The sequence below is a fragment of the Podarcis melisellensis genome (genome assembly GCF_964234715.1).
Source record: "Podarcis melisellensis genome assembly, chromosome: 1".
Classification (NCBI taxonomy): domain Eukaryota; kingdom Metazoa; phylum Chordata; class Lepidosauria; order Squamata; family Lacertidae; genus Podarcis; species Podarcis melisellensis.
In genome coordinates this window covers 72,749,169-72,762,268 of record NC_138528.1, presented here as the reverse complement: position 1 = coordinate 72,762,268, position 13,100 = coordinate 72,749,169, and the positions used below count along the sequence as shown (strand labels likewise).

At 42.2% G+C, this 13,100-nt stretch overlaps 1 protein-coding gene across 3 annotated transcripts in view; it reads left to right on the top strand.

The window, feature by feature from the left end:
- Positions 1–13,100, top strand: part of KCNQ1 (potassium voltage-gated channel subfamily Q member 1) — a 283,258-nt gene that overhangs the window by 185,122 nt on the left and 85,036 nt on the right. For all 3 annotated transcript variants that reach the window (XM_081903779.1, XM_081903781.1, XM_081903780.1), the window contains 2 exons: positions 7,533–7,608; positions 12,169–12,263. In XM_081903779.1, the coding sequence (XP_081759905.1) occupies positions 7,533–7,608; positions 12,169–12,263 (171 nt within the window). The remainder of the gene's footprint in view (positions 1–7,532; positions 7,609–12,168; positions 12,264–13,100) is intronic.

Below are 13,100 nucleotides of genomic sequence, written 5' to 3'. Positions count from 1 at the left end.
GCTTGTTCTTCCATGTGTTTTGAATCCATAAATACGTGCCACTGTGCTGTTTGTTAGTTTCATATTACACATTCTGATTTATGGAGGAAGGCTTCTCCTTGCAAGCTGAAATTGCACAGTATTTTTTAGCCATTGTAAGAGAAATTATTCAGAACAGACTCGCTTTCTAGAGGTTGTGTTGCTGCACCAAAGATAATGGGAAATGTGCCATTGCAAGAGTGGTAGAAGCATTTTGTTGCCATGTAACTGATATACTTGGTTCTTTTCTTTTCTTTTCTTTTCACTAGTTCTGCTAGATATCTGTATAGTGGAGAACAAATGAAGAAAATCAGGCTGTAGAGGGTGCTTATTGTAGGGTGCAGAGCCAGCTCTAGGTTTGGATCCAGACTTCAGCAAGATGCCTTCATGTGCTATATTCCTACTGCCCACTCTGCCACTTCCTCTGCCACTTCCTCATTTGCCACTCTGCATTGAGACCCTTAATTCCCCTTAATGGCTCATCACCCAGGCTATCACCTTATAAGGAGGCTAGCCTGGCTATTCCAAGAATTAGAAGCCTTGATTAAATTCTAACACTTGCTAGATCCAGGGATTAGAAGAGTCTGGCACACAACTTAAAACCCATAACAGTATGTATATTACGTGTGTATTTAAGGTTGTTCCTCAATGGTTTTTAATTTTCATTTTTGTAAGTCACTTTGAGTTTCATTTAAAAGAAGAAGAGGGAAATAACAAATATAATAATAGTAAAGATTTGAATAATGTAGCCTCCATAGAATTCAATTGTCTGTTTACTCTTATTTCAATGCCACTATACTGTGGTCACCCATTTCCTGTTATGTAATATCTAAAGGTGCAACTTAATCCACTTCAGCACATCACATGTAAAACACAGCTCAGTAATGAGAGGCTCCGTTATGAATAACCTTGCTGGGAATGACAGAATGTGTGAAAAGATTAGACTAACCTTGGGCTACAGCAAATTCTATACCAAAATTCTCAAGGGACCAGATGCTGAAAGATTTCATTAGGCTTAAATGTACCAGTGAAATGGTTTCATGTGGGTGTTCCGGATCTCTCCCACCAGATTTTGTTACATGGGAAGATTGTCACTGCTTGCACAGAAAACATGTGCCAGCTCATTTGCAACATGTATCTTTAAAATCTAGTCTGCTACAGATAATGTGTAAATAAGCATGATTTTTTCCTCCTTGTTTTAAAAAAACACATATCCTACCTGGCACACAGTGAATACACATTGTAATGAAATGTAACAACTAAAATGCAACAGTTGCATAAGCTAAATGCACTCAGCTCAAATATTCAGGAGAGGAATCGCTAACATTTAAATACCAGGCAATAATACCAGGAGGGTGTTACTTTTCCCCAGAAGTACCCATGGTGCTACCATGGAAATATTCTGCTACATGTCATCACCAGTATAGCTACAAATAACAACCGATGTGAGGAGGCTTGTATGGGAACAAACAAGTAATATTTACCAGAGCCTCTTAGCACTCTAAGAATCAGCACCTTGAATTGTGGCTGGAGGTGAATGAAGAACCCCAAAAAGGAAACAACAACCAAAAATAGTTGAATGTTTTCATTCAGTTTCAAATCTGAAAAAAAGAAGTGCATCAACCATAGTATAATGTTATTTTGTAAATATATTTTGATTCTGTTACTCACTCCTCTGTTGACGAGTCAAAGCAAAAGTGATATAGCAAAATTTTGTTTAATTATTAGCCTTTCTAAACCAGTTTAAAAATCTCCAAGTGATGTGTAGTATGTACAACATAAAACCCAAAAATACAGCCTAGGATAAATAGGTAAAGGTAAAGGGACCCCTGACCATTAGGTCCAGTCGTGACCGACTCTGGGGTTGCGGCGCTCATCTCGCTTTATTGGCCGAGGGAGCCGGCATACAGCTTCCGGGTCATGTGGCCAGCATGGCTACGCCGCTTCTGGCGAACCAGAACAGCACACAGAAACACCGTTTACCTTCCCGCTGGAGTGGTACCTATTTATCTACTTGTACTTTGACGTGCTTTCGAAGTGCTAGGTTGGCAGGAGCAGGGACCGAGCAACAGGAGCTCACCCCGTCATGGGGATTCAAACCGCCGACCTTCTGATCGGCAAGTCCTAGGCTCTGTGGTTTAACCCACAGCACAACCAGAACAGTATAAAAACAGCATATTAAAGAGATTCAGCTGCATAAATCAGGGTCGCACCTTAAGGGTCAGGCTTAGAGAAAAAGAGGAGTCTTAGGAAGGCAACTGAAGTAACTGATGATTGCTGTTTCAATATGGCAGATGAAAGGGCAGTGCACAGAAAGGGGGCAACAGAAAATAAGTGTTTTTGTGCATCACTATCCTGTGATCTTCTCTAGGGGGCAGTGTCATAATCAGAGTTTCCCCATATGATTCGAAGTCATCTTGCAGGTATATACAGGGGCAGTCAATCTTTGAGATAACTTAGTCCTGAGCTGTTCAGGGTTTTCTATGCTAACTAGACCTTAAACATAGCCTGATTATGTGCACTCACGTACTGATCATGGTCCTAATTGTGTGTAGTAGGCAGGGCGATCCAATAGTATCAAAATGAAAAGACTGTCATCTTTATTTGCTGCATTTTAAAATATTTCAGTGAACGCGAAGCCACTGTGTGAAATGTTTTCCTGACAGGGAAGGATACATATTCAGTCAAATTGCTAAACAGCCAACATAAGGCAACACATGGAGATGAACACACTTGCCGTGAAAGAAAGCGTACTAAACCAATGGCAGTAAATTTAAATCTAACCTAGGGAATGTGCTTTCGAAGATTAACACATGCTATTCAGACAATAATTCAGATCAATCAAAGGCAGGAAATTCAAACTTTAAGCTAAGTGTAGACTTGACATTCGGCATTTCCTCCCTTTGTATGCCAAAACTAGGTATGTCAATTTGACTTTTTGAAATAGGAATTTAAAATATCAAGAGATTTACTAGTTAATGGTGATTTATAATAATTTTCCAAAGCACATTTCAGAAATGTTGTTAATACGTTGGGCTGTTCTATTTCATGAATTGTCAGTGCATATAAAATTATAGAACATAATACGATATTTTCCTCAGTCACACTTGCATTCATGCATTGATTCATTCATTATATAAACATTTCTGTCCTGTCCTTCTTGTGCTTATGCACATTGATCTATTAAAATACAAATAATAAAAAATGCATAAATCACACAACATTAAAATTTGTTTAAAAGCAACAATGGCATAGATCACAAGTAAAAATGACCTTAGCAGGCAAAAGCCTGCCAGAACAAACCATTTTGTCTGCCAGAACTGACAATTTTGTCATCTGGTACAGATGACAAAATGCAACCAAAGAGGGGTCCATCCACACTTCATGGGGCCAGGTAGCCCACAATACTGCTATGGCCACCGGAAAGCTCGTACCTCATACTATCACCAACCATGCCTCCAACCTAGATGCAACACAGAGAAGGGCCTCACCTGCTTAGATAGGATAGTATGGAATGTTGTGAGTCTTCAGGTATCCCAATTCCAAATTATTTAAGGCTTTAGAGATAAGCTTCTCCTGTCCAGAACAAGTAATAATATGTCTGGCATTGTCATTGTCCCCTATGATTCACTGCTCTGCAGTGGAGAACCTGTGTCCCTCCTGATGCTTTTTGGACTCCACATCTCATCATTCCTGGCCTTGCTGACTGAGGCTGTTGGCAGTTGTAGTGTAGCAACATCTGGAGGGCCACAGGTTCCCCATTTCTGCTCAGGTATAAGTATACCTAGCATGCATGGATGTGCACTATGGCTCACCATGGATATTACAGCACAGTTCTACACATGCCTGCTCAGGATCCAGTTCAATGTGGCTTGTTCTCAAGGATACAGAGTGGTTGTAATCAATTGTGCAGATCTTCTGCAGTTCTACGGCAAAACCCACCTGTTGCTCTTATCTTCCTAAACAGTTGTGCTTTCTTTGAAATTGTGTGGAAACTGATAGCAATTTAAACAAACAAAGAAAAAAGGTTTCTTGTGGGGGAGGGGAAATTCTTTATACTGATTTTTAATTTGCCCAGAGTCCTTGAACAGTTGAAGTAAGCTTTTGTTGTGTATCTTTTGTCTATAAAGGTTTCTGGCTCGTTAATGTGTAGGGTGGGGGGCAGGCGTGTTGGAAATACTCTCCATAATCCTTTAGTATGGGAAGGCTTTTTTAAAAAAGAAGTCCCCTGATATTGTGACTTGGCTGTCTTACATTGTTTGGATGATTTGTTCTTTTATTGTATTTTAATATGCAATTCGCTGCATGTTATTATAACTGTTTATGTTATGATAGCAGTTTTATTCACCACTTGAAATCAGAGAATCTTGGATTTGGAAGGGACCCCAAGGGTCATCTAGTCCAAGCCCCTGCAATGCAGGAATCTGAGCTAAAGCATCCATGACGGATGGCCATCCAACCTCTGCTTCATAAAAACCTCCAAGGAAGGAGAGTCCCAACCCCCCAAGGGAGATTGTTCCACTGCCGAACAGCTCTTACTATCAAAAGTTTTTCGAATGTTTAGGCGTAATCTCCTTTCTTGTAACTTGAAGCCATTGGTTTGAGTCCTACCTTCCAGAGCAGGAAAAAACACAAGCATGTTCTTTCTTCCATGTGACAGCCCTTTAGATATTTGAAGATGTCTGTCATATCTCTTCTCAGTCTCCTCTTTTCCAAGCTAAACGTGTCCAGCTCTTTCAATTGCTCCTGGTAAGGCTTAGTTTCCAGACCCTTGATCATCTTGGTTGCCCTCCTCTGCACACGTTTCAGCTTGTCAACATCCTTCTTAAATTGTGGTGCCCAAAATTCAACACAGTATTCCAGGTATGGCCTGATAGAATAGAGTGGTACTATTACTTCCCTTGATCTGGACACTATACTTCTGTTGATGCAGCCTAGAATAGCATTAGCTTCTTTTTTGCTGCTGCATCACACTGTTGACCCATGTTAAGCTTGTGGTCCACCAAGACCACATATACTGCTGGTAAGCCAGGTGTCCCCCATCTTATATTTGTGCATCTGGTTCTTCCTGCCTAAGTGTAAACCTTACATTTGTTCCCATTGAAATTCATTAGCTTTCGCTCAGTTCTCCAATCCATTTTGAATTCTGATTCCGTCTTCTGCAGCATTAGCTACCCCTTCCACTTTGGTGTTGTCATTGTGCTCTTCCAGTTGTTCCATCATCACAAACATTTATCTTTGCCTGATGGAATGATCTCCTCTCTCCCCCTCCAATGCACTGTTTAGGGGTTTTTCCAGACCATCACCTCCATCCCAAGCTGCTTTAGGAGGAGGAGATGGGTGGGTCCAGTTGCACTAGAGGTACTCATTGTGCTGGCTCCCACTAGTGCACATACTTTTTTGAATCTGGCCTTGAGTCCTTCCCCACACAAAAATCAACTCTAGGTTACCCTCCCCACCTGCCGCTTTCATAATTTCAGCAGCATAATGAATGGTGTGGCAGAGTGGGTGGGTGATTTTGTCCTTGCTGTTGTGAAACCGTGTCACCCAGAAATCTACCAGTAGATATTTTGTCTATCTCTGTCTAACAGGAAGAATCATTAACTTTGGATATACTTGTTACTCACATAAGTGTCCAAGGTGTGTGTAAAGCAAGTGTGCCAATATCAAAATGGGAAAATAGAACAGTATCGTTCCAGATACAAAGAAGAGAAGAAGAAGAAGAGTTTGGATTTGATATCCCGCCTTTCACTCCCCTTCAGGAGTCTCAAAGCGGCTAACATTCTCCTTTCCCTTCCTCCCCCACAACAAACACTCTGTGAGGTGAGTGGGGCTGAGAGACTTCAAAGAAGTGTGACTGGCCCAAGGTCACCCAGCAGCTGCATGAGGAGGAGTGGGGACGCGAACCCGGTTCCCCAGATTACGAGACTCTTAACCACTACACCACACTGATGTCACAGATACTGTCCTGTTTTCCCATTTTGCTAGTCTTTCTTCCTAACCTATTAGATAATGAAGCTTCAACAAAAGGATGGCCTAATAGCTGAAGTGACTGAAATCCTTAACTATTACAGTTATGAACTGATGTTATCAGAATAGTAGCTTCAACATCTTGGACCAAGGGGCACCAGTACTGCCAGACACTAAAAGGGATTGTGCTTTCCTCACAAGCTCTACTGCCGAGAGCAATTGTGGTGCTGCTGCCGCTGCCATGACTGTGTCTGTTTGGTGGGCAGAACACCGTCGCCTCACTCTTGTCTTTCACCAGCATTAAATTGACTTTAGTGAAGCTATTAATTATTGACTTGAATGAAAAGAACAGTCTTGCTTGGCACGCATCCAGCAAAATTCATACTGGGGTGCTGAACAAAGACAGTTCCCTTCTGTTAAAATGAATATGATATGCAATGGTGGTGGGTTTCTGGTTTGTCTGGTTTTTTGTTTTTTTAAAAAAGATGATTCATATTATGTAATAAACATTTCACTCGGTGGCTGGGGTGAGTGGGTGTGCACCACAAAATGAATGCAACCCTTAAACCACATACTCTAGATTAGTTCTCCTACTAATTGAACAGAGGTCTTTGTAGCACTCTTAACCCTTTATGTCTCTGTACTATAAATACTTCTTCCCAAGTATTCTTTTTGACTCCTTGTTACTGCATGTATTTGTGCTTCTAAAACAAATAGAGAGTTACTGTGGTGCAGCAATCAGTATGCCAGACTAGGACCCAAGGGGACAAGAGTTCAGATCCCTGCTTGGGGATGACCCAGCTTTCAGCCTAACCTATCTCACAGGGTTGCTTTGAATATTATACGGAGAACCTTGAAGGAAAGGTTGAATGCAAAAATAAATAAACAAATATTTTAACCTCAGTGTTCTAGCATACTCTGGTTCCAGTGAAATAAATGCAACCTTTCGTTAATTTGCTTTTTCACATATGGATATGCTTCATCATGATTGCATACGTAAATGCTGTTGTGAGATATATATATATAAATGGATAGATATAATATTTTGGAAAAGGGGGTGGGAAGGAAACCTTTTTATAAAGGGCTACACCCACCCACCCTTTCCTACTTTATCAGGCCAGGTGGAGGGGGGTTCAAATAAAATGTGAGGGTGCTTGTTTTCTTGAATTGTGTGCATCAGCAAGCACAGTAATCTGAAACCTCTACCTTTTCAACATGAATAGCTGTTACTTTTGAGGGGGAAAGGGTGGGAAAGCTAACTGGATGGATTCATTTGACACAGGGGTAGATTTCATACACTCCTCACTACTTAATACCGTGAAAGACATTAAGTTCTAGTATAAATCGTAGAGATAAACACTTTGGATTTTAGTAGCTTGGTCCTTTGTCACAATAATAGTAGCACGTTGTGTCCTCAGGAAGGATTGTTGCCCCTTTTATAAACATTCGCTTGTTACCAAAGCACTTACTGGGGATCATTATCATTATTATGTGGGCAGAGATGCTCTTTTCCGGCTAACTCGCCCTTCTCATTTTTCCCACAGCTTGCGAGAACATCACCGTTCTGCCATTAAGGTGATACGTCGGATGCAATATTTTGTGGCAAAGAAGAAATTTCAGGTGAGGTGATGAATAGTGAGCTGCTTTATCTAAATAAACTCGTTTATTCTTCTGGGCTTATTATTGTTCCTTTTGTGGGCTTAAGAAAGAAAAGACCAAGGCAATTCATTTTAGTGATGGTGAGTTACACCCACTATTCTCTCCCTTCTTGAATAGGGTGGTTGTTTAGCAGCAGGTTAGTCAACTGTGGATGCACTGGGAACAGGCTAAGCCCCTGAAATGTACCATGAATTAAAATGTTATTTTCTGCTAATGGACTTGACCTTTCACCTTCTGTTATCTCTTTTTCCTTGCAATGCAAACATTCTCATATGTCTTCATTAATTCTGAGCTGTATATTATTGTCAGGCTGACTCAGTGGGCCTAGAGATTAGCATACTACCTTAACCTTGTTTCTATCTCATACTTGCTGCGGTCCTGATAAGAAGCTGGGATAGAAATTTGCAAGCGTGCTGGAAGGTTTCTGCCACCTTTCTCACACATACTCCTGGGAAAGCCTGCTCTGAGAGAACCAGCTAGCTGTATTTTTACAACGTCCTGCTGGTTTGATTTCCACTGCCTATTTTACTTATTGGCAATCTGGCATCTCAATAGGCTGTGTTCCCAGGAACACATAAGCTTTTAGGTGTTTGTTCTTCGGGAGCAAGTTGCTCTGTTCTGTGCACTTCTTGCACACTATTCATATGTGGAAGTCAAAACAGCTCAGTTCACGGAAGGGTTATTGAGTTCCTTGAAAACTTGTTGGGAATATAACTAGTAACCTCCTGCAAGTTCTATATAATTCTGTTCAAGCCTTCATTAAACACTTATGCTCAGACATGGAGATTGGCACATTTATTGGATGTAAAATCTACATTCAGGCCATCTAACTTCTATTTTAAGAAAAGCTGGTTTCTGTTATTTCTCATTTGCATGTTTTTTCTCTTACACCGCATACTTACTTTTCTTTTAAAATCTGCGTAGTTTCTTCTGATTTTGCCATTCAGGTGGAGAGACAGGCATGGAACTATACAGAACACTGGTGCCTCACTCCCAGCCAGTGGAAATCTTATTCAGTCACCTGTCCAGCTTCTGAGACGTTTCCCACATAGCACTGTAGAGTTGGAAGGGACCCTGAGGATCATCTAGTCCAACCCCCTGCAATGCAGGAATATGCAGCTGGTCCATACAGGGATCGAACCTGCAACCTTGGCGTTATCAGCACCATGGTCTAACCAACTGAGCTATCCAGTCTCCCATACTTTCAGATAGATCTTCTTTCCATCCACATAGTCTTGAAAGTTGGTTTGAGATAAAGCAAGCGGAGATGACTGCTGTGGTGAGGCTGAAGCTGGAAAAATCCACTTTCTTGTAGGTCACATTGGTGACAAGCAGAAGTATGGGTTGCCTGGGGGGGCACTTTAGTACCACACCCAGGCCTGGCCCAACGATGAGGCAGGGTCAAGTGCCCACTTGGAGTGGCAAAAGTCCAAGGGGCGAACTTTTGCCTCCACCACCTGCCCCGCTGCCTCCACCACTAGTGGAGAAGCGGTACCGGTTTCTGGTGAGATGTCACTGAAATCTCACAAGACTTCAGCGAGATCATGCAAGATCTCACCGGAAGTCAGTGCCAGTGCTGGCGCTTTGTGGGCGGTGCCATGCAGTGCAGGTAAGAGAGGTGCTGGCGGCACAGCAGCAACGAGGGAGTGGGATAGCAGCAGGGTGGGGGGCGGCACATTCCCATTTCACCTCAAGCAGTGAAGCAGGATGAGCTGCCCCTGGCCACACCACCACTGGTCACCCTAAACTCCAAAAAGTTTATGAAAAAAGTCATCAGCAAGCTGCCTTTATAGCTGCTTCTGTGTGGTCTGGTTCTCCCCACCGGTAGTAGTAGTTGTTGTAGTATCCAAATTCTGTTATCAAGATTTTAGAAGTGTTTTTTTAAAAGATAATGCATTCATTAGCAGGATTGGTATTCCATTAAAAGGTTGTCTTGTACCCATGTACTTCGTACTGAAAATGAGTACGAAAAGCTGCTGTACGTGGTGAACAAAGTTTATTTTGGAGTTCCATTGATGACAGGGGTAACTGACATGTCTGTTGTGGCTTTTACAATGATGTCACCAGACGCTCTTGATGTATTTATAGCTTTATATTTCAAAGTGTTACCGCAAACTGTGCTGTACTTTATACGTAATTCAGTTACCTTACTATCAATCAGGAATTGTGTATGTAATTTTCTGTAATCACTTCAGAGGGCTTTCTGGCAAACAAGATAGTTCAAAGTTCTTTGTACTTCAAAGAATGTTGCACACGCTTGTACTTGGCCATTGTTTGGTTACACTCCTCAGAATTTCCTGCAGCTTGAACTTCCCTCTTTTCTTTCCCATTCTGGCTCTGAGGGAAACTCCGTGCCATGCAGCTGCTGCGCACACAACCAAATAGCAGGAGCAGTAAGCAGCAGCTGTGCACATATTTAATGCATGCCATTCTCTGCTTTGCCTTCTGCAAACACTTCTCCTGCACATTATGCAGAAAATTCTAACTCATTTAATGTAATTATTACCATCAGCAGGGTTCCTAATTGGAAAAGGGGAAGGGGGGAATAAAGCAAAGAATAGGTAATGGGAAACACAGTGCAGGTAGTTTGTTGCCATCAATATTAAGGGCTGGGGACTGCAAAGCAATGTCTGTGCGCACTTACACAATCCCTAATGGTGACTGGCCAAGACGATGCCAGTGAATTGTGTTGTTTGAAATGCACTTGCAAGGTTTCCGCCCCCCACAAAAAAACATCTCCTTTAAAAAGTGATGATTTGACCACGTTAACATACAAAAAAGACAAGTAAGTGTGGTGGCAGGGACAGTCATGACAGCTTGTGAGCTTTCCACATTAAAATGGCTATTTGAATCAGCCACAACTGTCCTTGCCACATGCCACTTTACACAATTCACAAAACCATCAGCCGGAACCAAAATGTTTTAAAGTGTGTTGAATGCTGGACTAGGACTGGGGAGGCCCAAATCCGGATCCCCACTTGGGCAATGATTCTTACTGGGTCACTTTGGGACATGCAGGGGTGTTTTGAGACGTGGGTAGCTTTCCCCAGGGGGCACATTCCAGCCAGCTGAAGTGCTTTTAAGTCCCATTGATTTAAGCAAGAGAGTTAATCACTTGCCTAAGTCCCTGATCTAAGTGGAACTAAAAACTACTTAATGTTTCTGGATAAATGACTGTTTCCAAAACCTATTGACTATATTTGATTTTACTAGTAATACGTATTGTGTGTGATTCGGTATCCTAGGGAGCTTTACCCCTGATGTTTATACATGACATATCTGTGTGGGAGCCACATCATCATTGTGTTTTTCCTTCATGGAAAATGCTTCTCCTTGAAGCTTGTGTTCCTTGACTAAGCAGAGCAAAGGAACTTGGACAGGGAGACTGGAGTCATACACTGGTCTCCCATTCCCTAAGAGCCTGGTACACACATGGTGTAGGGAGCAAACAGGGCTCTGCTGTGCCGTATGGGACCTCTCCTACTTGTAGGTTCTGCACCTGCAAGAGGATTGGACTCTTAGCTCACCATAGCACTAAATATTCCATTTTGTTCAGTGTGCTATACTATCAGTGCTGAAACAAATCAGCCCTGTGGATCAAGTCCTAGCTTACCAAACGCTTGCGTATACCACTGGCTTGTAGTGCAAGAGACCTAAAAGTAGTGAATTTTCATGTGTATAAATCCGTTATGGTAATTTTAAGAGGTGTTTTATATGCATTGGTTTACATTATTATTTTTTCATCCTTAATTTTTCTACTGTATTTATGGTTACTAAAGCACTTGGCTTTAACGGCAGAAGGGGGAAATTATTGAAACATTTATAAAATTATGAAAGGGTTTTTAAAGCATTCTTAAAACCACCTTTCCCAACCAGAAAAGTATGGCAAAGCACAGAATACCAGGTGGGCAGTACAAATCTGTATGAATGCCAACTCCCACCATTTTATCACACTTTAGAACAGCCTTCCCTAGTCTCCTGCTGTCCAGATGTTTTGGACTATAATTCCGTCAGCCCCAGCTAGCACTGCACTAGTATTCCAGAACATCTGTGGGCACCATGTTGGGGAAGGCTGCCTTAGAATAACCAAAAACCTATCCCAGAAGGAACAGACTTGATTCTGTACATGGCCATGGTCACTGTGGTAAGTGCAGCCCTGCAGTGCTGTTGACAGGAATGCATGAGAGGGCCTTCTGTGTTATTGCTGTACTACCTGACACAATAAATCCCTTCATCTGGCAGGCCTTAGGCCTGATCAGTGTCTGATTTTGCCACAATCTTCTTTTCCAGTGTTTTTATGCTGCAGTTGATTTCTTCTTTCACTTTTGTTGTTTTATTTGTTTTGGAAGTTTTCTCTCCTTTAGGCTTGATTATTTTTAAGCTTTGTTGTAAGTCAACATGGTGAGCCAGCACAGAAAGAAAAAAGTTAATTTCCAAGTCTTTCTGTTGTCAATCGAGTATATGTGACCTGCTATGCATTATGTGATTTAACAAATATTTAATTCTCTCTTATTTTTACAGCAAGCTAGAAAGCCATATGATGTACGTGACGTTATAGAACAATACTCTCAGGGACATCTCAACTTAATGGTGCGAATAAAAGAGCTTCAGAGAAGGTATGGAACAGAATTTAGCTGCCCTTACAGATAAGAAGTTCTGGAAAATAATAGCCGCATGGTGAATCCTACAGAATCAAGGCAACAGTGAAGAACCTGTGGTCCTCCAAATGTTGTTGAACTCCAACTCCCCATCAGTAGGACTGGCCCACCCATAAGCCAGATTGAGGCAGGTGCCTCAGGCAGAGGAATCCTGAGGGGTGGTGCCCCTGTGGGCGCCCCACCTGTCCCTGTCCCTGCCCCTACCACCAGAGAAGCAAGGAAAAGTGGTGGCTTCTGGCAAGATCTCACAAGATGAATGCCGCAAAAGCTGCCACCTCCTCACAACTCCAGCAAGCAAGGGTTCAGCCAGTGGCAGAGGGCGATATCCCCTTTGCATTTTGCTGTCAGTGGTCATGGCTGAAAGGAGTTGGAATCCAACATTATCTGAAGAACCACAAGCTCCCCATCCACTGGAACAGAGAAATTGTCAGCTGCTCTAATGGGCCTACAAATCTGGATCAGCAATCTGGGTAACAGAATGAAGTAAAGCATCAAATATGTCATCCATAGCATCTGTGCAAGGATGTGTGCCAAGGAGATGATGGACATGGACAGGGAGAAAACAGAAATGAGCGATGATGTGGAGATGACTTGGTTTTGAAGGGCTACTTAGCCATTCAAGTTGAAAGGACATGTTAGGCTAGGAAGCATTCATTTGCTAGTTAATGATGATGCAGGGAAGAAGAAGCATCCTTCCATATATCCAATCTCCCGCATGAATCCTTCTCACAGGCCTCTTTCCCCAGCTGGGCTTCGGGAGGGGAGTAAGCAGGAAAAGGGGGTTGAGGGAAAGGG